General features: G+C 42.8%; 4 protein-coding genes across 6 annotated transcripts; 2 read left to right on the forward strand and 2 right to left on the reverse strand.

Annotated features, from left to right (window-relative positions):
* Nucleotides 1-4696: 4696 nt before the first annotated feature.
* Bckar3 lies at nt 4697-8478 on the reverse strand. 2 transcript variants are annotated; one of them, XM_024697898.1, is made up of 6 exons: nt 8291-8478; nt 7937-8212; nt 7642-7882; nt 7009-7134; nt 5165-6948; nt 4697-5112 (listed from the first exon to the last, which is right to left on the reverse strand). In XM_024697898.1, the coding sequence occupies exons 1-6, from the start codon at nt 8312-8314 to the stop codon at nt 5059-5061; spliced, it is 2505 nt and encodes an 834-aa protein (XP_024553715.1). In that variant the 5' UTR covers nt 8315-8478; the 3' UTR covers nt 4697-5058. The 2 variants fall into 2 exon arrangements, with proteins under 2 accessions (XP_024553715.1, XP_024553714.1); XM_024697897.1 differs by having other exon boundaries at nt 7009-7882.
* Nucleotides 8479-8773: 295 nt separating this feature from the next.
* BCIN_16g01530 (hypothetical protein) lies at nt 8774-10309 on the forward strand. The gene is made up of 2 exons (XM_024697899.1): nt 8774-8971; nt 9043-10309. The coding sequence occupies exons 1-2, from the start codon at nt 8941-8943 to the stop codon at nt 10029-10031; spliced, it is 1020 nt and encodes a 339-aa protein (XP_024553716.1). The 5' UTR covers nt 8774-8940; the 3' UTR covers nt 10032-10309.
* Nucleotides 10310-14019: 3710 nt separating this feature from the next.
* On the reverse strand, nt 14020-16288 carry BCIN_16g01540 (hypothetical protein). Its single transcript, XM_024697900.1, has 3 exons — nt 15871-16288; nt 14674-15813; nt 14020-14611 (listed from the first exon to the last, which is right to left on the reverse strand). The coding sequence occupies exons 1-3, from the start codon at nt 15935-15937 to the stop codon at nt 14352-14354; spliced, it is 1467 nt and encodes a 488-aa protein (XP_024553717.1). The 5' UTR covers nt 15938-16288; the 3' UTR covers nt 14020-14351.
* A 1004-nt stretch (nt 16289-17292) lies between these two features.
* Nucleotides 17293-22154, forward strand: BCIN_16g01550 (hypothetical protein). Of its 2 annotated transcripts, XM_024697901.1 has the most exons (5): nt 17293-17687; nt 18104-18361; nt 18541-20462; nt 20519-21612; nt 21733-22154. In XM_024697901.1, exons 2-5 carry the CDS (start codon nt 18118-18120, stop codon nt 21824-21826), a joined length of 3354 nt encoding a protein of 1117 aa, XP_024553718.1. In that variant the 5' UTR covers nt 17293-17687; nt 18104-18117; the 3' UTR covers nt 21827-22154. The 2 variants fall into 2 exon arrangements, with proteins under 2 accessions (XP_024553718.1, XP_024553719.1); XM_024697902.1 differs by having other exon boundaries at nt 20519-22154.
* The last annotated feature ends 1967 nt before the right edge of the window (nt 22155-24121 follow it).

Consider the following 24121-nt stretch of genomic DNA (forward strand, 5'->3'; position numbering starts at 1 on the left):
TTCCATGAGCTAGACACCGTGAATTATTTCCATGTAGAGTTAGGAGGACAAGCTTCGGTACCGAGGGTCAAAATGATTGGCAACCTGTCATTCGAGGGCTTTATTAACTACCGGTGTGTCGAGTGTGTCAACGAATTTCCGATGGCAAAAAAATTAGACCGCATCGGTCGTAGGTCATGGCGATAGAATTGTCAAAGTGTTCGGTAACTCGGAATGCATGGCGAGATATAGTGTAAGTGTTAGTAGAAGCTTTGGGGTCAAGCATGAGTCACATGATATGGTCATGAGCTGATGAGTAGAACGAAAAGCAACGAGATATTAAGACAACAACCAGTTAACCAAAACAAACGTGAGATACAATAACTGCAAGATAATTATGTTTATTATTGGAGAGGCTGCGATTTGGTCAAGAGGGTATTGGGACCGTGGACTGTTTTAGTTTTTGAAATAGGCGAGTACTATTTTCACTGGCGTTGTATCAACAATGGCGGAGCGGAATAATCCCATGGGAGAGAGAGGGTTTCCTCGCCGAACGTTTACGATCAACTTAAATTTGCCTCGACATTTCTTAGATCATGCGGGCAAGAAACGTTCGATACAATACCCCTGGTGAAACATATATCGAGATTCAGGATGAAAAATATCTCGCAATGTCTCATTCCATGCCGCCTCGAACTGCTTTGACATGACAAGGAAAATATTTGGCAGATCCCAACTTTTTTCTGATATCTCCGGTAACATCTCCGGTGACAGTTAGTAAGAATGCATGCCACGGCCAGTCACTTGACATTTTTACTCCACGTACATTTTCTTTTTTGCCTATTGTCACAAACCAAGCCTTAGTTGAGAACCCGGAGCTTAACACTTTCGGGACTTGATGTAGATCAGTCGACTAGGTACTAATTAGGATATTGGATATCCGCTAGTGTGTGCTCTTCCTTGTTTCAAAACCAGCATGACCATGACAATGGATTGCGAACCTGCTACTGAGTTTGGTCAAAAAAAGGTTCCTTCCTCTTGATGAATAGCGAAGCCCGAATATGCTAGGGATACAGACCGCCGCCATTGATGTCAGTGGTACCCAATTGAATCATCCACGGTCAATACATAATGGTACTGCGACGCTGATAGAAAATCTTAGTGCCTGCCCCTTACTAGATATTAACTAATGCCATCTGTTTTGTCATAGTAATAGCACGGTGTATTATTCAGATTCGCTTTATCCGTAAGAGTGCTAGCGAATCGGGGTGCAGTAGACGAGTATGCACGCTGCTGGCACAGGACCAGAATCTAAGACGAAGATTCGAAGTCTAAGTATTGAGAACCCGATTGAGATTTCCATTGAACAGGTGCTTATTTGTAGCTCGTTGCTTTTCCATTGATTGGAGCCCAATTGACCATCAATGTGCAGAACAAAAGAAGAAGAAAAAAGTAGGAGAATTGTTTCGGGGACGAACGAAATAAGCTTTTTCTCGAATCGTGTGTCCCCTGCGCACATCAATCTTGTCAAAATCGTATCAATCCCGATTCCCGACCAATCAATTACCGTGGAAGATCCTCCGAAGACCCACTTGGATAATCAAGGGTCACCCGTCAAACAAGGCCCTATCTCGTCTCGAATATCACTTGTTCAGTGGGCATCACACATACACGCAAGTGCACACTAGCAGCTCGTATGTTTTTGGTGTGAAAAAAGCCTATTTTGGATCTATGCCCGCGTCACAAGTCCACAACAGGGACAGATAATTTTGAGATGATCCTTTTTGGAAGTGGCTGCCACCACACAGAACTGGTCGGTCACACCAAGTGAGGTCCTGTGCCGCGACCCGAATCGTATTCTAACACTTCGTTGATCGTGTTTGCAAGTCAGGCACTTATGAAGGTGGTGATGATGATCTTCGTTTGGATGATAATAAATGGTCTCTTACCGACTCAAAGGTCCGGGTGTCTTTCTCCACCTGCTGGGGGGCACCTGAGCTCCAATGAATTCCATGACTTTTAGGATCTTCCATAGATGATCTACTGCAGCCAGAATTTGGTGTTAAAAGTGTTCACATCCTGATGTGAACACCGAAGGAGACGATGTTTCAAATTGTGGAATGAACTTTCGCTTATCGCCGATTGGCTGAAGTCAAATCACGGACAGTGTCAGCATTATGCTGGGGAAAAGGGATAGCCTTGTTTGTATGCAAGTAATGAATGCGAATGCGAAATGTTCTGGAATGATAAAAAGCAACTGCTTTTTATTTCTGTGATTGTTTTCTTTTTGGGAGGGACAGTGGGCAGTGGGGAATTGGAGAAGTATTCACGAGTTTCCTCATCAGACCCGCTGCCCACGTGTGAGAGAAAAAGCAACAGTGAATGATGATGTGATTGTGCAACATTCCCGTCCGAACGCACTGATAAAGTGCATGAAGATATATATTGCTCTCTTTGGGATGCTAGTGCAAAAAGTGTCCGCCTCGAGTGAGGATTCCACCCAGCGCCACGGCTCAGGTGGACATCAAATGAACTTGGGAGTCCCAAGTCAAGACGTGTGGCAGTGCACATCGTGGTGATTTATAGCAATCTCAGGAGTCTGGACCAGATATATCAGAATCATCAATCTGTGTGAAACCAGGTCTTCATGAAATGTAAAAATAGAGATGCCAGGTTCAACAACTGGCATAAGTGAACGATGTTGTACTTTGTTTGAAACATGTGGTTTGCGAAAAGGCGAGAAATGGAACACTTGGAAAGAATTGGGCAAAGTCAACAATGCTCAAGAAGCGTCAAATTTCTCTGAAACTGCCTTTGAATCCATAAGGCGAGAGACATTGAATAAAGGTTCATCCTACCTGGTAGTAGTAGGGAAGATTGATCTCTTTCAAACAGAACATCCATCAACCGGAATGTTCATGCCGTTCTCAAGGATGGAGGATTGGCAATTGACTCGACATGAATCGAATGAACCTATACTGTCAAGGTTATGGTCGGCTTCGTAGAAAGGATTTTGCTGGTTGAGTTTTGTGTTATTTGTGAGCGAAAGGGGCAGCCGAAATGTATTTGATGAGTGGACGGGTGTTAGGAGTAACACGGTAGGAAAGTGTGTATAAACAGCAAAGGGAAGGAACGGATTGGTAATAATTACAAGCGAACAAAATGCTACACGTCTTTTTTGAAAAGCACTTGCAATTCTTCCAGCAAAGTTTATACTGCGAGATGTAAGATATATATCATAAACAACTGAGAAAACCAAGATTCTTAACCTCTACCAGTTCTCGGGTCTTAGGTCCCAGGTTCCAGCTCACAGTTCACATCTCACAGCTCACAGTCCACAACACCAATTCTTGATCAGGAACAACTCTAAAAAGCACCACTCACTATCTAGGTATGTAGATACCATTCGAAAATGAACGAAGCACTTCTCTTTCACCCCCAACAAACCTCACCTACTTCATCATTCACTCGAGCATTCTTCTCTATCATCCTCACCGTCCTTACTATCCTCATTGTTCTCATCTCCAGATAATAAGAAGTTGTTGAGTATCTAATCGATTCCAATATCATAAATCCAGAATACTTGTTCCTCTCGATCCCCTGAGTGTCTTTCTCGTAATGCACATCCACGATTGATCCATGGGGTCTCTATCTATACAAACCATCTCCTTCCCTACATCAACAGAAACACGAGAACCAGACCAAGAACGAAAACGGAGAAAAGAATATCAAGATTAGGTTTGGACATACAATTGTAGCTCAAGCCAATAATCCTCAAACGCAGCTTTCCCAATACCTTTCCCTCCTATCATCCACCCATCCATCCATTCATAAATCTAGCAAAACTGCGCTCGGAACCTCTCACCACATAAATCATATACATACACATTACCCCCCTCAGCAAACAATTCAACAAACTCAACAAACCCAGAGTTTCTCCCCTCTCCGTCCCCAACAACTCACCCCTTCAAGTTCCCATCCACCCAAACCTCATCTTTCTCCGAGCTATGTGAGAATGTTGAAGTGGGGGATGTGAGTATTGCTGAGACCTTTTATTCATTCTCATCCTTCCTCAGTACCCCTCCCTCTCCACTTCCACCATTACCAAATCTCCTACATTCTCCATTCCCCATTCCCATCATATACAAACCACTCATCTCCTTCAATCCTTCCGTTTACTCAATTCGCCTCATTTGCCTTATTAACCACATCACTTTCTCCCTCCCGTCTCCTCCGCGTCCTCTACCTCAACAACCACCAACCGAAATAAAACCAACAATCAACCATATCTCCCCCACTTATCTCTTTCCACTTCGTACCCCCTCACTCTCTGACCACTCTCTCTAATCATATCAATCTCTCCCAAGAAGCTGCAAAACCAACACCCAAAGACCCCCCCCTCACCGCTACCCTATGCCCCACGTTCTTTCCTCCCTCCAAAAACCATACCACTTTTGAAATTATAGTGGTGAGTTCAATCAATCAATGAATTAATATTGTATCTTCTTTCCAAGATCATGTCCGCTTTCACCACCTCAAGCATCCACTCCATTCCTAGTTACCTGAGCAAAACTCCTATCAACTTCAATCCAAGAATGAAGTCATTCGCTCAAACTTTAAACCTCTCAGTATTACTATTGCAAGTGAGAAACCAATCAGTTATAATCATACTAGATTTTCATTCATTCTAGTCTATTCACATCACAATCTTCTTTCCTGAATATGTGCAGATTTGAAAGACAAACTACCACCACCACCACCACCACCTCTAGCTTATCACCCCATTCATCCCTTCATTCATCCAATCCGTTCATCCAAATACCAAAGAACTATACAACTCAGAAGGAAGAAGATCCAAATTCTTTCTATCCATCGTAAGACTTACAAAACACCCTACTCCATCATCCAGACTAACGCCATCCCCCAGTTTCGCTCAAAATCATGTGGAATTGAGCACTTGTCCCATCTTTCCTAGTAGTTATCCTATGTTCAGGATTCGAAAATGAAACGCCATAAAAACACAAATGCAAACATTAATGGTATCTTTTGCTATCGTAATGTCTTCACGCTAAACATTTACTAATCTCGGACTTTTGTCGACTTCTTCGCTGTGCCAATATGTGTGTTGTGGACCTAGTATTATTGTTAGTATTGGGTAATGCTGTTGAAATTCGTAGAAGCTTACCTTTGTTGCGAACTTCAAACTTGTCAATGTTTCACCCAAATGAGCTTCCAATGGACTAGCCATGACGAACATGAGTGTCTTCGAATTTCCTCCGAGGGAATATTGTAGGAGATAAGTCAATTTGGAATTGCGGTAGGGAATATGAGTACCCTCTTTTCCTGATCCCAATGCCCCAATAACGTCACCCAGGCAACTCAAACTCTTGTTGATATTTTGAGTTTCCTTCATTCGATCACCTTCGGCACCAGACACCTTCAGTCTTTCGGAACCTGCCAGATCAACCAAGTTGAGGGTACCTTCGGAAGTCTCATTTGTAGAACTGTTTCGTCCAACAAGCTTCAAGATAAAGACAGAGTGTGATCTGGATGATCGTTCGTTGGATTTTGTGGCAGCAACGCTACGATTCTTGTCCGCCTTCCTAAGAATTGCTTCTACCGCGTTAGGTGAATCTAACAGCACAGTCTCCAATCCAGTAACAGTGGTTTGCTTCTTCTTATCGTCATGTCGGACCTCGTGCTTCTTCTTGTCAAGGTCTCTAGAGCTTCCCAGTAGATCATGAATTTCTTCGTTGTAAACTTCAACAAAACTACCTTCCATCGTATAAGTCCATCCTTTCTCCTTAAGAGCTTCGGCGGACTCATAGATTTGATGAGTGGCACGAGGAATCATACCATCAGCAGATGACATGGTATGTGTCTTTCCAGCGCCTGTTTGTCCATAAGCAAATATACAAACGTTGTATCCATCTAAAGCACTTTGGACTAGTTGCGAAATTTCCTCGAAAACCTCTTGATTTTGACTCGATGGTCCAAAGACCCTGTCGAAGGAGAATGCGTGAGTTTCTATCGAGACTTTTCCAAAGTTGCTCCTCTTCTCCTTTCCAATGATTGATAGCTCCTTTGACTCCTTGTCGGTGTCAGGAAATAAGATCTTTGCGCATTCACCCTCTGCACCTTCTTTGAAAGTTGGTCGAACTCTGCACATGACCCGAATATTTCCCTTCAACTCTTGAACCTGGTTGAAAAGAATGCGACGTAGAGTCTCCTCCTTGATCAACTTCTGTTTGGATTCCTCGGCAGAGTTAAGAGCTTCCTGGAGCCGGCCTTCCATCTCAACAAAACTATCGGATTGGGCTTTGCTTCCAGACTCCAAGAAATGAATTCTTGCGCGAAGGCTGGCGACCGTGCTTTCGAGTGTTCCAATCGTTGCTGATGTTTCAACGCCTGTCTTCTGCATGGTTTGCTGAACCTCCTTGATGGTGTTCAAAGCATTCTCCTTCAACTCTCTCTCTCTCTCAATATTAATCTTCAATTCTTCAAGCTCTGTTTTCAAATTTTGAAGTTCTTGCTCCTTCATCTGCAACGCAAGGTTCAAACCTTGGTGACCCGTAGTGACTTGGCTTTCAAGTTCCTGGACCTCACGCAATCTTCGGCTTCTCTCTTCCTCCATTTTCGCATCGCTTTGTCGCTCGAGACTCCGGATTCGGTCTTCAAGTTCGACAGCCGATCTTCGTTCGAGCTCGAGCATATCGTTTCTGTGAGTACGAAGAACTCGGTCAAGCTCATCGATGTTGTCTCGTCTCATTTTATCTGTCTCGTTGCGATGGTTTCGATTTACGTCATCCATCTCAAGACGGTGTGCTCGAATGTTGTCATCCAAGGCATTTGTGGCGTCAATCAGTTTCTGCTGAATCATACTTAGTCTCTGAGTCGTGTCATCCAAGTTGGCTTGTAAGGTCTGGTTGGAAGACGAAAGATGAGTTTTGAGGCCTTCAAGCTCATCGACTGTTATATTGGAACAGATTAGTCATTGTTTAGTTCAGAGAGCTACAGTTTGTTACTCACGTTTGGTTTTGTATTCACTGACTGCATTTCTAAGTGCGTCGTGATCCTTGCCTGTGCCGTCGACTGTTGATGCGAGCCTGGCGTACATTGCTTCCATTGATTCGAGGCGACTACGTACATCAAAGGCTACTCCGGAAACATTAGAATCTTTTGTTAAATATGGTTTTTTGGTAGGGGAAAATCTGGAAGATTTGCAAGGAGTAATGGGTGTAGAATTGAAATATTCCGACTTAGCAAGGACAGGAATATGAGAAGGCGTCTTCGGAGCTACTGAGCTTTGAACCGGTGCCTGATATAGAACAAGTGCGGCTTCTTCATTGTCTACTCTCAAATTCTGATATCCTACGCTCTGGGAAAACTTGTGTCGAAGAAGAGGGTCCTTCCTTGGAGTTGAATTCAAGTTGTATCCCGTGGTTGGATCAGTCTGCTCGTCATTGATCTGGAGCCTACTCAATGCCGTACTAACGGATAGATCTCGTAGATTGTCCTGGGATTGAGATCTCATTGAGTTGGTTGAACGATGACCGCGGACTTTCATAACTTCCAACTCGGTATTTCCATTCAATTGTTGGGAGGGTGTAAAAGCAGGTACTGGGATCATGGGCTTTCGTCTTCCTCCAGGGGGTGGCATACCGTCATCATCCGAAGAGGTGCTCGAGGCATTTGTTCGACCTTTGGATTGGGATGTATTGGGTCTTGAAGTTGTAGATTGGCTGTAGGATGGCGGGCGTGAACCATAAGCAGACTTTGGTCGTCCAGGCCCAACACTTTGAGAGAAGCTGCTGTTTGATGTGTGACGGGAAGATACTGATGGTGTTCGAGATGACATTGATGAAGCTGAAGTGGTTCGTGGTTGAGAGAAATTGTTCTTTATCTATTGCCTGTCAATGAACAAATCCGAATGCGCAGAAAACCCGACTCAACTCACATCTACAATAGAAGTTCCTCTCACGGATGGTTTGCGTACAGAAGGTGTTCGAGTCATTGTAGAAGCTGGCTCTCCTGCTCTTTCAGCGAGTGTCTTGCGTTTGGGTGCCGGTTCGTTGCTTGGCTTGTCACTTTGACGCTTCAAGGTTGTAGGTTGTGGCATCTTTGATGGGAGTCGTGATCGTACATTGCCATGGGAGTCTGTCATTTCTGCAAGAGGCTTTCCGAGAGAAGGGATGGCACTCATGGAAGGTTTGGATTGTGATGTGTGTGAGTACTATTCAATAAGAAAGGTTCCTTGTCAGTATTTGTGCGCACTTTTATTTGTTTACTTGGAATAGATATTGTACGGTACCTGATTTTCTTCTTGATATTCCATTATAAGAAGTAGCAAATGCTACACAATATTAAACTAAATAGAACATGCAAAGATAAAAGAACTGGATTGAATGGTTAGCAAGGCGTCCAGGTCGAGGAGCAAATGGTTGTGCTTGTCAAATGGTAAAGTTGAATGAATACTTTAAACGTTTTTGATGTATTTTCGAGTTTGATTCTGTTTACCTCAGTATCCCGGTCTCGAGTGGTATCCATTTTGGTTGCTGGGGAGAAACCCGATGACTAAGAAATTACAGAGGTCGAGGTGACGATTTTATGCACGTTTATGTTTCTGGCCCTGTTTGTGAGAATTTTATGCAAATCTAGCTTACATCATCACATACCTCCAGCTGTCATCCAGTCATCTTCACGTGTCAAATAAGCTTATTGTTAGCTGGTGTTCGAATGTACCTAGTACTCCATATGCGTGATGGGAAAAAAGATGCTACTTTTGCCCACCAAAGAAAGTATTTGATGCTATCTGGTTCAAACATCCTACAACATTCTTCATATACGGAACAGTATACGGTCTGTCGCAGGGAGAATATCAACAAAGCCATGATATTATAGTATTCCGAATAAGTTTCCTTCATCCAGCTGGCTGTTTAGCACACATAAAATCTATCTACCATGGAGAAATATTCACAGTTTCGCGACAGAGGTACGTACCATTCACATCCACATGAATCTACTGGAATAGAAAGGTCCCAACTAATTCAACCCATCATTCAGGATCTGGCATCGCTCCGTTCTTGCCCGTTCAAACTCCCAGTGCCGGCATCTATGCCCCCGTTCATCTTTTTCTCTTCCTCTTCAAATTACCCATCTTCCTCACAATATCCACGACTTATTTTCTCTTCCTACAATGGTTTCCCCTGGGTTCACTACTCAAGAAAGCAATATTATGGATGATACTTGGCATACCAGGAGTGTGGTGGATAGATCTGCAGATTGATGGAGTAAAGAAAGGTTCTTTGGCAAAGAAACGTGAAGGACGAGTACCAGAACCTTCGGATATTATCGCATCTTCCTTTACATCACCTATCGATTCTTTATATTTGGCTGCCATCTTCGATCCTATATTTACAGTATCCTACCCACATACCCGCCAAGTTCATCAAATTTCTCTCCTCGGTGCAATCTTCCGGGCACTCCAAAGTCCTAAGGAATATCCACCAAAGGGCTCAAAAATGACCGATTTGTCCGCTCTACTTTCTCGCTTTCCTGGACGTGCGATTGTAGTTTTCCCGGAATGTACAACCACAAATGGAAAAGGAATCCTACCTGTGAGCCAAAGTCTTTTGACTGCTCCTTCAGGAACCAAAATCTTCCCAATCAGTCTCCGCTATTCGCCCTCAGATATTACAACACCCGTTCCAGGGAAATACTGGTCATTCTTCTGGAATCTTCTTTCAAAACCTACACATTGCATTAAAGTTCGAATCGCCGAGGTCGTATACAATACATCCAAGTCCGAATCAGAAAATGCCACCAAATACTTGAAGAATCAATTTGATTGTGTCAACGGAGATACGGCGTATACAAGCAGCACTGATACTCTCACATCTAAGAACGATCAATCAGCAGAAACAACATCAGAAGAACAACGTGTCTTGGATAAAGTTGGGGAAGCATTGGCACGATTGGGACGAGTCAAACGAGTTGGATTGACTGTGAAGGATAAAATTGCGTTTGTGGATGCATGGAATACGAAAAAATAGCAGAAACGAGATGGTGTTCAAGACATATCTATAAAAAACATCATATGAAAATCATGACTTGATGTATTGGGAGGGTGGTTTGATACCTAGTGGTTTTTTACAACCAATCCTACTTATTTACTACAAAATATTCACTCCTGTTCATCCCTAAAGTCTTCAATTATATATTGCTACCAGTCTTGAGTATTTCATTCGTTGGAGGGGTGGGCAATTTATCAAGTTTCAATGGTATAGTTCATGATAAAGGATATCTCATAAGAGTCAGAATGATACATCCACCATCAATACTGATTGGAAAATATTGGTTTGGTTCTTGTTATTCTTGTTGTTCTTGTTCACTTGCATTGAGCATTTCACCTTCATTCTTTAAACTCTTCCTATTATCCACCCATCTCCTCCCCTCCTCCCCTCCTCCCCACCCCTCAAATTAACTTACCCTGACTCTATTAAATCTTCTTTCGCTTTACTCCTTTTTCATCCCTTCTCTTCCGCTTAATTGCTTAATTATTGATCTCCCCTGTTCCCTTTAAATCCCTTGCACTCCAACTTCTGGCCTCAAAATATCACATTCCATAAAGAAATCTTAACAAGGTTTCATTCTTAAAGTAAAACCAAATATCCAGCTGACCCATCATCCTACTTCATACCTCAAACCTCCACGCAAGATCTATTATCTCCCAGGCTATTGCATAGGTTTTCTGGCTGCTGTTAGTTATACATCGAAGTAAAATATCCATGGTATCATCATGTATTGAAACTACTAACCAGGTACACATAAATACCACATCATGGTGAGAATTGCCAATGAGTAGGATATAAGATGTAAGATGTAAGATATGGTATACCTCAGCCACCTTTGAGTAAAGCATAAGCTTTGTAAGCGAGAAGAGAACAAGATTTAATCAATGTCGATGTAACGAGAAGGAGACATATCTTTGCATTTCAATCCCTTGCGCAAGTATGAATCGTTTCACTCAAATGATAAGTCCGTATTGCATATTGTTGGAAGGCATAGGTAGAATTGCTTTTTGGAAGTCCAGATGCACATGCACATGCGGTCTTGCAAGATTGGATTCTTGTAGAGTAGCTTGAGGAGGTTGGGAGCGGTTACTTTGAGGTGTAGAGCTGTATGTTTTGGATGCTGAATTTGGAAATTCGGAAACTTGGTGGATGGGCAATTGATTTGGTTGTGGGGATTTGGGGATTGGGGTATTGGGTATTTGAAGGGGAGAGAATAGGGAATGAAGGGAAGGGAAGAATGGTGAAGGAGAATGAGGAGGAAGAAGTGAAGACGGAGGGAAATATTGATTAAGGTAAAAGAGAAGAATCAGGTATGAAAGGATCTTGAGATCGAGAGAGATCGAGTAAGCGCGAAGTGATGAAGGACGAGTATGATAGAAGTGATTACGGCGTAGAAGGAGAAATGAACAGTACAAAGAACAATAAGGGAAAAAAATCAATAAAAGATATCTCTACGCAGTGAGGTGAGTAGGCGTACACATAAAGATAGAGGTCAAGATCAAGATAAATAGAAAATAATAAACATCCAAGGCAAGAAAATAAAATCCAAATATGAGTACTAGATACACGAGAACATAAGACCACCATACCAGAACATCGAACAACCAAAACAGAACCCCACGAACCCGCACCCAAGAATCTCATCACTTGTAAGATTGCATCTCGAATCCTTCAAATCTGCCATGGCCTATTGGAGATTCCTATTCCTATACATCCAAACATCACATCCATACCACATCTACACCATTCCCATCTAGTCAATCTATAAACCCAATCCACATCAATCAGTCATTGAGAATATACAATTACAATTACGATTACGATTACGATTACAATGGCACGTATAATCCAAATCCACCACCAGCTTAGAAGCAGAAGTAGAAGCAGAAATGCAGAAATGATTTATAATATCAATATAAAACTAATCCCATCCCCCACTCCCTCTTTCTTTTAATCTCCTCAATAGTCAATACCCTGCAGCGCTTTAACTATTCTATTACAAAATCTTGGAATTGGAATGATAATGTTGAGTGGAAATAGGATTGGGGGATTGGTGGATTAGGATTTATAGATGGGAGAAGGAGGATGGGGGGGGTGTAGAATTGTGAGGTTTGATACTGGAGATTCCTGTATTATATTTGTTTTATCACATTAAACCCTCGCTACGATAATTTTCCAGTGGAACCTAGACGGTAAAGATGTTTTGATTATAGTAATTTACTATTGATATCTTTTTTTTTTTTTTAACTTGATTTCATTTCTTGGAGTGAACTCCATACCCCAATCGATTTCCCAAACAAAACCACAAGATCCAAGATGCAAAAACCTCGTCGTTCTTGAATTTTTGTTGATATTTTTGATTACAGTTGAGGAGGTAATTGTATCATATCGTATTATATACCAAAAAGCTATCTATGTATCTAGCTAGCGAGCTAATATATAGGGGTGAGTCGCAAGCCGCAGGATACAAATTAGCGAGAGGAAGGGGGGGCGGGGTTAATCTCGATTTTGATTGGATTTACTTCGCATATACATGTAAACAAGTGTATTATATCCAGATACACACACAAAAATCAAAACTCATAACTTAACAATCAATCAAATCTTGAAGAATCTTAATACCAGTTACCTATCATCCAATCATCACACCACTCAATAAATCAAATCATGATTAAATCGAACACTCTCGCTTAATTGATTGATTGATTGATGGGTTAGTCACTGACTAATTCATCTATTGAGAATCCGAGTTTCTATATACATCCTGGATAGCTAGACAGAAAGAGATCTATCTTCTTTTCCAGGTAGGTTGAAAACACTCTAGATATGCACATACACACGCTCTCTCATTCTCATTCTCAATGTCCAAGTTCTCATTCCCAAACCTCATTTTTGCTCTCCTCTGAACCCTCTCTTCTATTCTATATTCTCTGTTTTAGAATGAAATTTCATTACGCGTTATAACAAATCATAAAATAAAACTTCAATGTATTCTACTCTCCTCTATTCTGCTCTATCCAAACACCACAAGAATCAAATACTCATCTATTCCCTCCTTCCTAAAGATCTCATTACGATTAACATCACTATCACCATCACCACCCTATTCCGGATCCTCATACTAATATGCACATATATAAAGTTAACTTTATAAACAAACCAAACTCTTTATTTTAATTTTCTATATCTTCTCATTCCTTTCCTTTCTTTTCTTTTCCATTCTCTTTCTTCCCTCTCCTCTTTCCCCTCTCTTTACAAAATAGTCCATCACCCAATTCATCCTTCATCTCTCTTCTCTTTCTTCCTAGTCCCCAAACCTACGAGCCTTCAAACCCATCTCATTCACATTCTCTCATCCTCATTCCCATCCCCTCTCCCCTCATCCTCAACACATACACCCCCACCCCCTCCCTTCCCAAAACATCCTCTTCAAACTTCAAACCTCAAGCATCAAAAGAAATCCAACTTTCCAAATTTAAACACCATATACCCACCCTGGATATAACTCATCATTTAGCCCCAACACCTCGCGTAATTATCCTTCTTCTTCTCCTTCTCCTTCTTCCTCTCCCTTTAATATTAATTCTCGTCAAACCTGAATCTCTATTCCCATTAATCTTTCATTCTCTAATCCTATTCACATTCACGTCCCCATTCCCATCCAAATAATCATCTGCCACCCACCCCACCTCACCTCACCACTGTACCCATCCATCCCATCCATCCATCCCACCCCACCCCAAGAAACCTCTCCCCCCCTCCAATATAAACCATCATACATTTCCAATATTTCCACCAAATCCACCAAATTCAAAATCCAGAATCTAACATCCATTCCAAATCCAACCAACCCACCGAGCATTATATTATCAATTCCACAAATCCATCATTTCAAAGTCCTTCAAAACCAAACCTACAATGATTTTCATATCTAAAAGGGGTGAAAATTTTCTAAGTCTGAAATTGTTGGACTGCAGTCTGTACTATTGGACACTTTTCATTGATTTGATATCCCCTCTCTCCTAGGTGTGATTCCTCGAAGGATTATGTATTGTTTTCTTTGCCATATGGTATCGTTTTACTAAGCTTTGTTCCATGGCTGTCAACAGTTCGTTTTTATGCATAATCGATGTAAACCCCAAAATTCACCAGAAATTCTGGATACCATTTCCAGTTCATATTGCCATCAAATTTCTCCCATTACTACAAGTAGCCCTTCAGCATCCACCTCCCTTCCTCTCAACTAGCCATCCTAATTCCCTTCCACTCCATATTGTCAACCAACCGTTTCCCACCCCCCTATTCCATATCCTCATCCTCATCCTCCTCACCACTGGCAAGTTGATTTCTCCGTCCATGAGCTGCAACTCTCTGCCATGGATATTTCAACTTGTCAGTTTCATCATCACTAAACCCCATTTCATCTTCATCACTATCATCCTCGTCGAATTCCTCAAGATCTGAAGCGTTACCAGTGCGATATGCATAAGCATTTCTGTTATACTCGTCGTCTGAGTCGACTTCCGCATCAGGATAATCAGCTGTGTAATGATTCTCATCTTTAAGACCGTATTAGCATGATTGTTTTGGAAACACCAAAAAAGTCAAAAGGGGAACGAACCATTTTCATCTTCTTCTGCCTCATCTTCTACTTCTTCGTCTGTATCCCAATCTTGATAAAATTCATCAATATCTGATTGAGCATCGAGTACAAGAATACCAAAATTGATCTTATTATCTTCATTATCGATATCTTCAGCAGGAACACGAATATATGTCTCAATGATATACTCTGAGTCGGTATCCACATCCCCATCAGTCTCAACTCCAGACATTTGCTCTTCATCAACTTCCATGGTATTTTCCTCTGGATGACGTTCTTTGTAGCGCAAAGCTGGTACTTTGGGCTTGAACCTAGTAGATGTTGATTTGCGATAAGATGATTCTACTGGTGCAGATGGTTTAGGTTCTGCGGCCTTAGATTCTGCAATACTACGACCAATTTCTTGTAGTGTGTAAGCTTGCATCTGTGCTGCCAAATCATCTGTATCCAGACCCCAAGGGTTGACCAACGCAGAAGGTGGCTTTGATTGAGGTGTAGGTATTTCATTTTCAACCTTCTCATCTTTGCTATCTTTGGCATCTTTTGGGGGTGCTACTTGCACTCTCGATCCTCGGCCTGGCTTCTTCTGCGGTTTTTCTTCTTGGTCTTGTTTCTGGGTCGCAACATTTTGTGATTTTATAGCAGCGTTAGCTACAGATGTCCACTTCTCTTCCTGGGTCTTCTGTCGCACACGGCGCTCAATGAAGACTGTGGCATTGCGCTTTCGTACTCCAGTACTTGGGCCTGGAGAAATGGAGGGTGTTGCACTTCTCGAAAGATGGAATCGTCTCTGTTGAACTGCTTTCTTTGTGCTTCCACTACTTAACGGGCTCTCACTACTTGAAGGTTGTATGCTGCCTGAAGTATGATTTACTTCATCATCTTGTGTCGTAAGAATATTGGTAGTCGGAGGTTGGGCATTGACATCTTGATCCTCTTTACTGACTTCGTTTATTGACTGAACAGTTCCCTCGCTTTTCCCTTGTTTTTTGACAGTTAAAGACCGAGAGCTTGTGGAACGGTGTAAAGGTTTGATGCGTCGTCCCAGTGGAGCTGATTGAGGAGTAGAGGGGGTAGTATCGACTTGTGGGGTTTGTTGTCTAGAATAAACAAAATCGGTGGTCCGACGTTGTCGTTTTGTGACGGCATCGTCAACACCTATCCAGACTCGAGTTAGTAACTATTAGCAGCGCAGAGAGTGTCAATCTAGCTTACGAAGAAAGTCTTGAGGTAGATCTGTGGCCTTCCTCTTGATATGAATAATTGATGGTGGCAGAGACATGATTAGATCGAATGGGGAGACCACGACCTGGGATCAAGGGATGCTCGAGAAGAAGTTCTGCGGGAGATCAAACAAGATTGCACAGCGATTATATCTCAATGTCGACACGGAGATACTGGTATGGAATTTGTGTTTATAATACAGTTGATATTTATCAATAGATTGTGGAACGGTTGAGGTTAATACAGGAGTAAGGTTGAGGTCCTCGAAGTCCTCGAGGTCCTCGAAGTCTTCAGTAGGTAGTGAATTAAGATTGTCGAGGTTCAGCCTCAGTGTGATGGAAAAAAAGCGGTACACCAAAGCACTGGAAATCGAATCGTATATTGAAACATGTAGGTATTTGGACATTTCACAACGAGAACAATTTAGATTGAAATACTACTCATGATAGATTGATAGCTGGCCAACATCATCATTCAACATTCAATCCCAAGCAATGGTTGTTGGATTTGATATTGTTATTGGATATCGAACATTGAACATTGAAAAGAGTGAGTGTGTTTTGGTTCCCTTTTTTTTGCTTGTTCGCGCTAGGACTCCAGCCTTGCATGATAAGGCTGAGGTATCACATGCCTGCCATGATCGTACTGTAGTGCTGCGGTGGCCACTCCCGTTGGCTCTGTTAAACGAACCAACCATTAGTCAGCATGTGCAGCTTTTTTCACAGCTCCATCCTTGCTTTGATAGGTTTCCCCACTTTTGAATTGAGCTAATGGAGGCTAGGCCTATCATACGAAGGAGCATACGAAGGAACACTCCAGATCTACTTGTGCGGAAGGGAATGAATGAATGAATGAATGTTCACCCCACCAGTCTTTTGTCATTTCATACTTCACTTCACTTCGCTCACCCACCGCTTACTCATGCTTCTCTCCCTTCACTCCACTCACGTGTTTCTTTTGACTCCTCCAGAGGTCAGGAACTGCACAGAGTAGTAATCGTATAATATACTTTCTCAACCCTCCAGATTCACCTATCATGCCCATGTCATGTTCACGTCCTCGCCCTCAGTGAAAATTTCTCTCGGCGGAGAAGCCCAACAATCATCCGTGGCGTGAGCTGTGATGTGGCTGCCAGCAATGTCGCACAGATAGAAGGTGGATATCACGCCTCTCATTCGTCCAGATGTGCATATGTCAAGGATGAATTTCTTATGTGACGCAGGTCTTCCCCTCCCCAAATGCTGCTGTACCCAAAGAACGAAGAGGGTGGAAGTTTATCTAGAAGGACTAGGACGAGTACGGAGTCCTTCGTAAGCCTGCATAGAATCTAAAAAGTGGTGTTGCTTTGCCAATCCAATAAATCCTGATATTAGTCGTAAACCCTCACAACCAACAACTGATCTGATCTGATCTGATCGAGTGTTCTTTGTACTTCGTGCTCCATCCCTCGTCCCTCGTCCCTCGTCCCTCATCTCGATCTCTTCAAACCTCTTCACAGAAGAGAAACATTACTACGCCCCCATTTGATATCTGGTTCATCCTATCAGTCTCTGGAGCCGATAAGCCTTGTCGTTATCAGCCTTATCTGAACGACAACAACCTCCGGATACTCTCTTTTTCGACGTCGTCTTTTGGATATACATCACCCTCAATTCATGCATCGTTGTGAGGTATAAAATCAACTGGGCTCTCTACATTACTACCTAGGCACGACCAAAAGCCATTTCCACCGCAAGGCATTCTTTGGTGAATAATCTTGTCGAGGAAAAGTTGGATAGCATCAGTTTTATTTAATTATCTCGAAACAGGTACGAATGAGCGCTCTTTCTTTCTTTCCTCCCCTCCTCCCCTCTTTCCCTCCTTCTTTCTCTTCGCTCATGTCCTGTCCTGTCCTGTCCTTTCCCTTCCTTTCATTCTTTCCTTCCGTTTCCTCCGTTTCCTTCCCATTCTCTACAAACCACTTCCCATGTCGTCACTGCTTCTCCTTCTCTCGGTGAATTATTTTGCATTCACGCTGCATTCACGCTGCCGTATCATTCTCTGCTTGTTCCGGAAACCTCCAGCAAAAAAACCCTGTCGTCATTTCATTCACCTACTGTTCTCATTCTTCCCGTCAATTTCTCCGCTGCCTATGAACCGACACTTCTTACATATCACGAAGCAGTGATACCTTTCTTTTCTTGATCCTAATTATACGTTGAACACTGGTAATGACAACTCGCAGAATACTAGGTCAACATGGCAGACACAAAGACGTCAGTTGTCATTACATATTCCAAACCAGGAACCGCCCCACCAATATATCTTGCCGGCTCCTTTCCTGAATCAGGATGGCAACCTCGGGAGATGGAATATAAAAATGTTTCAAATGATCATTACGTATTCTCGAAAGCCGTCGAAGTGGAAGAGGGGAAAGAATATCAATACAAATTCAGGATTGGTAATGGGGATTGGTGGATGTCGGATGAAGATGCTCCAATTGGTATGTGGATTACCCTCATCTTTTTCTTTACCCTCACGACTCCAGAACGTCTACGGCTTCGTACATTGCAAAATTTGGTTGCCACATATGAAGCGAGATTTTCATACATTAATCCACTTTTCGATGCATGATAAACAAATTTAAATTTTCGGGCAGTTAATTAACATTCAATTTCACAGTTGTCGATGATATTGGAAATCGAAACAACCTTCTTTCTGTTCCGACCAAACCATCTTCACACAACAAATCCTCTTCCGACGAAGAGAACTCAACTCCTCGCACAATACCCGAAACTGACATCAAGGCGTCAACAATGGATACCATAATCGAGCCAACTCAGCACACTGAGTCCAAAGACAAAGTTTCTGATAACCCGGATGTCGAGACAGTCACGTCAGTAAAGGATTCTCCGTCGGATCATGGCGTTGAAACTGAATCAAAGAAGCCCGAAGAGACGCATGAAAAATCACTACCTGTTGCCGAAGCTGGCCATGCAGTTGAGTCTGGAAAAGAAGCTCCAGAGCTTGGTTTGGCTAGCGTGCCGGCTGAAGAGCTCGAAGTTTCAACTACCGGATTTGATGAACCAGAACATCTGGAATCACATGCTCAATCAGTAACCGAGGAAATAAAGACAGCAACTGCAGATCTGCCAGACACGTCAAGTGTACCAGTAGACGAACTTGAAGTTTTAGATACTGAAATTAAAGAGCCTTTAAATTCGGAGTCACATGCTCAACAAGAGACTGCCAACGAGTTGAAGACAACAACAGAAACTCCTGACTTGCATCCAACTTCAATCGCCCAAGAGGCTAGTGAGACCTCCGAGGACTCCCCTGCTGGTGAATCGAATGTGCCAGAATCTAAGGAAATCATAAGTCAAGATGATGAGGTACTACATGCCGAGACCGGTACAAAGGATGGCGAATTCACAGAACAACAAAAGCCTGCCCATTCCACAATCGAAGAATCCAATCCTAGTGAGAGTGAGAAAAAAGAAGAGACTACTCACGCCGAAGAGCCAGCGTCCATACAAGCGCCTGTTACTAGCGAAGACGTGGATAATACCAAGGAAGAACCAGTTGTTGCTCACATCGAAGAATCAACATTGGAGCCAGAACAAGATGCTAGCAAGAGTGAACCAAAAGAAGAAACTGATTTGGCAGTTGGTGACGCCAATCTTGAGGAAAAACTTACGGAAGAGGCAGACACAAGCAAATCACATTCTGAGCCCCTCATTTCGATTCCAGTCATCGCCGATGAAACCACTGGGGAGGTAGCTGAAGAGCCCAAGGACGAGCTCAAGGACGAAAAGTTAGAGAGCTCTGAGATTAATGCTTCCAATGTTGTACCTCCCAAGGAAAGTGTCGAAAGTGTTTCAGAAGATTCTGGTACTACGGATCAAGTGATTGCACAGGAAACTGACACTACACCTAAAGAAGAACAGCCAGTGTCTGAACCAATTGTAAATGAGAAACCGACTGAAATCGAATCGACCACCCCTAGCGAGGAAAATGCGGTTCAGGAAGACGACAACTCCAAAGCAACCGAGGTAGAAGAAAAATCTGCTGTTGAAACATCAGTCGACGGGACAATTGAAGCACAAAAGCCAAATGATGAGATTGACTCTAACAGCAAAGAAAGCCCTGACCAGGAAGTTGTTCAGCAAGGTGAAACCGATAAACCTGTCGATGGCACGGAAAGTCTTACAGAGGACGATAGCCATCCAAGCATCCCAATCGAAGTTGCATCGGCCCCGATTGTAAGTGTCGAAAAGGTTGATTCCGAGCCACGTCTTGGCGATGATTTCGGGAGTAACGCAACATATGCGCAAAAGGACGCACATAGTTTACATGCCCAGGATGCTTCACCTGATCACATCACCATCAGACAGCAAGCAACCACTCCAGACTTAGCCAATGTTGCTGCTGAGGTTGCAGACTCTGCTGAATTACTTGATGAAACACCACCAACACCTCCTATGTCAGATACGGAGGCTGGCAAGATTGGGTATAGACGACTCTCACATACACCAATTCCAGAGGTTGCAGCAACTGCTGCCGAGGTTGCCGATTCGGCAGCTCAGATTGATGAAGATTCCAAGGTAAGCCGCCCATAATGCTTTTATACGCGTATGCAGATTATTGACCTCCCTCACAGCCAACTTCAATCGAGCTACCAACCCAGCAGGACTTCGTCTCGCGTGGCGTTGACGATTTGGAGCGGGATTTGGACACGGAAACGCCATCTGAGGAACGGGCACCACTTTTTGCCCATGAGTGCAATGGACCCCCTACCGCTGAAGAGCGTTTGAAATACGAGAGCGCTCAGACTCAACTACCAGCTTCAGAGCCAATGTTTCGAGAATTTGATCCGAATGATCCTGGCCTCGAGCCATTTCCTAACAATTTTAATCAGATATTGGAGCATGTCAGAAGACTTGAAAATCATTTGACCGAGGATCCGGCAGAGGCCGAAAGAAACCCGCTTTCCCCTGTTACTACGAATGGCAATCATCATGCAACTGCCAGTTTAACAACGCCCTCGCCACAATCGCTTGCACATGAAAGCTCTCCGTCGTTGCTTCCAATTGTGGAAGAAAATGCAGAAGGTGAATCGGAATCCAAATTGACTGCTTTACCACCTAGTATGGAGAAGTCCCAAGCTGATGGGAATGGTCCGGATGAAGCGAATGAAGAATCCGGTGAACAACCAATTGAAACGACTGATGCCGAGACTTTAAAGACAGATGTAGCAGAATTGTCTGAACCTGCAGCTACCGAGATTTCCAAAAGCCCATCGCCTCAATTATCAGCTACAAAATTCACCGAGGCTTCAGGTAAACTTCGACCGGTTCTTCCAGATTTGCCTTTAACTCCTTTCGTGGAAGATAAATCGCTTGATCGTGCGGAAGGCTCTACAACCAGCTCTCCAGTTCCAGGTCAGGATAGCCCAAGCATCACAGTCCAACCAGCAACTCCAGCTGCGAGTGTGAATGTAAAGGTCGACCCATCTCCCTCTGAGCAGGATGCTGCTAAGACCACATCATTCGCGGAAGAGGCTAATGACTCCCAATTGAGAGCTCGTAAACAACCATCATCTAGTGCACCCGACCGATCGATTACCCCGTCTTCCATGCGTTCTGGCGGAAATGACGCCAAATCCCGCAACTTTCTCCGAGCATTTTTCCAGGTAGTATTTGTGGATTGGATTGGAGGACTGATTAGGAAGTTATGTGGTGGCGGACGTCACACGTAAGGAAATCTTCCTTTTGGACTTGATCTTTCCTTATTTTCTTACATGATACCCTCGAGTCTTTTATTATACCTTTGGACTCGCATCAAGCTGATCGGTACCCTTAACATGAAAATTAGGCTTATAGCCGTTCCTGCACTCCTTATCGTCGCTACTGCACCCATCCTGTACTTATCTGGCCTGGCCAATTTTGGTTTTGGTCTTAGCTCCTGAACACAATTGCTTGCTTGCAACGGAACGGATTATGTTTATTTCGCGAATTGCCCATTTTTGATCGAAGGGGAGGAGAGAGGGGGGAGGAGGTAATACAAGGGTTGGAAGGATGATGAATGATGCATGAAAAGGGGTTTAACGACGCAATCAATCATTGATTCATTGATTCATTCCTTTATTGATGGTTGGTGAAGGGAGTTGTCTTTTTCGAGGAGGTTGTTTACAAGATTACATTGCATTGCATTGTAATTATAGTATCCTAACGTTCTTGACGCTTTGGTACTAATGGTATTTGAGTAGTCTAGAATCCAAATGAAAACGAAAACGAATTATGAAATATGAAATATGAAATGATATATGATATATGATTTAAGTTTGTGTGCGTGTGAGTGTGAGCATATAAGTATGAGTGTAAATGTAAATGTATAAGTGTGAGTGGGCAGATTGATTTTTGTGCTAGGATGGATGTAGAATTTAAATTGCTGCCAGTTTGTGTGTTGTACGATGTATGTGTATGTGCCGGTAGATGGGTAGGGATATGCCTGGTGCCTAATAAGTACTCATAACAAAGATTGTTTGCTTGATGGAGCATCTATCTCACTCAGGGCACGCATACCTATCACCTACCTCCTGTGCGCGAATTTTCGAGAAGTGGAATGCAGGCACACGTTCGGGAAGGAATTGTGGAATTGTGGGATTATGGATCCCACGGTGGGACATTTGAATGGGTCTCTCTCTCTCTTGTGATGTTGGTAGGAGGCTAGGAGGCTAGGAGAGCGGCTCGGTAGGTAGGGGATTTGTTAGGGTGGTCTCTTTTGGGACTAGGTCGGTACGCGGTTTGTGTCTCGATGGGGAATTTATGGGGGGGGGGGGGATTTGGGAGGGTTTTGGAGGGTGGTGGGTTTTGGAGGTGTGGTTTTTGGGATGGGATGGGATGGGATGAGATGGGATAGGGTGGATGAGATAGGGTGGATGAGATGAGATCGTATTTATCGTATTGGGAGGGGGGTTTTCGAGGTTTGGGTTAGGTTGGGGGGGGGGGGGGGAGGTGTGGGTGTTGGTGTGGGATATGCGGGATTTTTTTCTTTTGGGGATAGGATGGGATGGGGGGGATGGTGAAGGGAGGGAGAGGGAGAGAGAGGGGGGGGATGAGGTAGTGGTAGTGGTAGTGGTAGTGGTAGTGGTAGTGGTAGTGGTAGTGGTAGTGGTAGTGGTAGAAGTAGAAGTAGAAGTAGAAGGGGAGGAATGGAATGGAATTGGATGGGATGGGATGGTACATATAGGTTTGTATAGTAATCATATGGTATCTTTTGGTATGGTTTGATATGGTTTGATATTGTATGTATAGTAATCATATAGCTCTTTTGAGAGGTTATTGTATTGTATTGTATTGTATTGTATTGTATGGAGGGCTGGGGGAGGTGAGTATTAGTATTAGTATTAGTATGTGTATGTGTATGTGTATGTGTATGTGTATGTGTATGTGTATGTGTTTGTGTATGTGTTTGTGTATGTGTATATCTGTGTGTATGTGTTTGTGTATATCTCTATATGTATGTATTTCTAAACGAAAATATAAAAACAGCCCTACAAATAATACACCTCTAATAAATAATCTTGTCTGTCCAGTTGAGAGATACCAATGGGCAAATACGCAAATGCGAGAAAGAAAATCAATAAATAAATCATAGTGTCATAATAATAAAAGTGGGATTCATATAGGTCTGTCTGTCGGTTTGTCGGTCGGTCGGTCTGTCTGTCTGTCTGTCTTATATACAAGATGATGAGAATAAGAATCAGAATAAGAATAAGTGCGAATGCGAATGCGAATGCGAATGCGAGATGCGAGATGCGAGAGAGAAAATGATGGGAGTTCAACTGTAAGTTATTTTTATACTGATCTGTCTATCTATCTATGTAATGTATCTATATATATGCGTATGCGTATGCGTATGCGTATAGTTATGCGTGCGAAGGAAAAGGAAAAGTCAAAATCAAAGTTGGAATTTGATTGAAATGAGTTTTTGTTGATAAGGTTTTTTTTTTTCTTCTTTTTTTTTTTGGCTGGTGGGTGGGTGATACTGATGATTGGGATTGGGTGGCAGGGGATTGATTTTATTTTATTTTTTTATTTTATTTTATTTTATTTTATTCATTGGAGGTGAATTTATGATGAGTAGATGGATGGATTGGATGGATGGAGTAGGTTTATTATTATTATTAGTCAGGTACGTGTTTACTTGCTTGGATGGGTGTTGGGGGTGTTTTTGGAGGATTGTGATTGGTTGGTTCGGG

Source organism: Botrytis cinerea, chromosome 16 (assembly GCF_000143535.2).
Source record: "Botrytis cinerea B05.10 chromosome 16, complete sequence".
Taxonomy (NCBI): domain Eukaryota; kingdom Fungi; phylum Ascomycota; class Leotiomycetes; order Helotiales; family Sclerotiniaceae; genus Botrytis; species Botrytis cinerea.

Coding starts and splice junctions, on each gene's coding strand:
- BCIN_16g01530 (XM_024697899.1), top strand. CDS start 8,941: ATGGAGAAATATTCACAGTTTCGCGACAGAG. Junction 8,972..9,042: donor TTCACAGTTTCGCGACAGAG/GTACGTACCATT, acceptor CCCATCATTCAG/GATCTGGCATCGCTCCGTTC.
- BCIN_16g01550 (XM_024697901.1), top strand. CDS start 18,118: ATGGCAGACACAAAGACGTCAGTTGTCATTACATATTCCAAACCAGGA. Junction 20,463..20,518: donor AGATTGATGAAGATTCCAAG/GTAAGCCGCCCA, acceptor CCTCCCTCACAG/CCAACTTCAATCGAGCTACC. Junction 21,613..21,732: donor TGTGGTGGCGGACGTCACAC/GTAAGGAAATCT, acceptor CATGAAAATTAG/GCTTATAGCCGTTCCTGCAC.
- Bckar3 (XM_024697897.1), bottom strand. CDS start 8,314: ATGGAATATCAAGAAGAAAATCAG. Junction 8,213..8,290: donor AATATCAAGAAGAAAATCAG/GTACCGTACAAT, acceptor CTTATTGAATAG/TACTCACACACATCACAATC. Junction 7,883..7,936: donor GAGGAACTTCTATTGTAGAT/GTGAGTTGAGTC, acceptor GACAGGCAATAG/ATAAAGAACAATTTCTCTCA.
- BCIN_16g01540 (XM_024697900.1), bottom strand. CDS start 15,937: ATGTCTCTGCCACCATCAATTATTCATATCAAGAGGAAGGCCACAGAT. Junction 15,814..15,870: donor TCTACCTCAAGACTTTCTTC/GTAAGCTAGATT, acceptor GAGTCTGGATAG/GTGTTGACGATGCCGTCACA. Junction 14,612..14,673: donor GGCAGAAGAAGATGAAAATG/GTTCGTTCCCCT, acceptor ACGGTCTTAAAG/ATGAGAATCATTACACAGCT.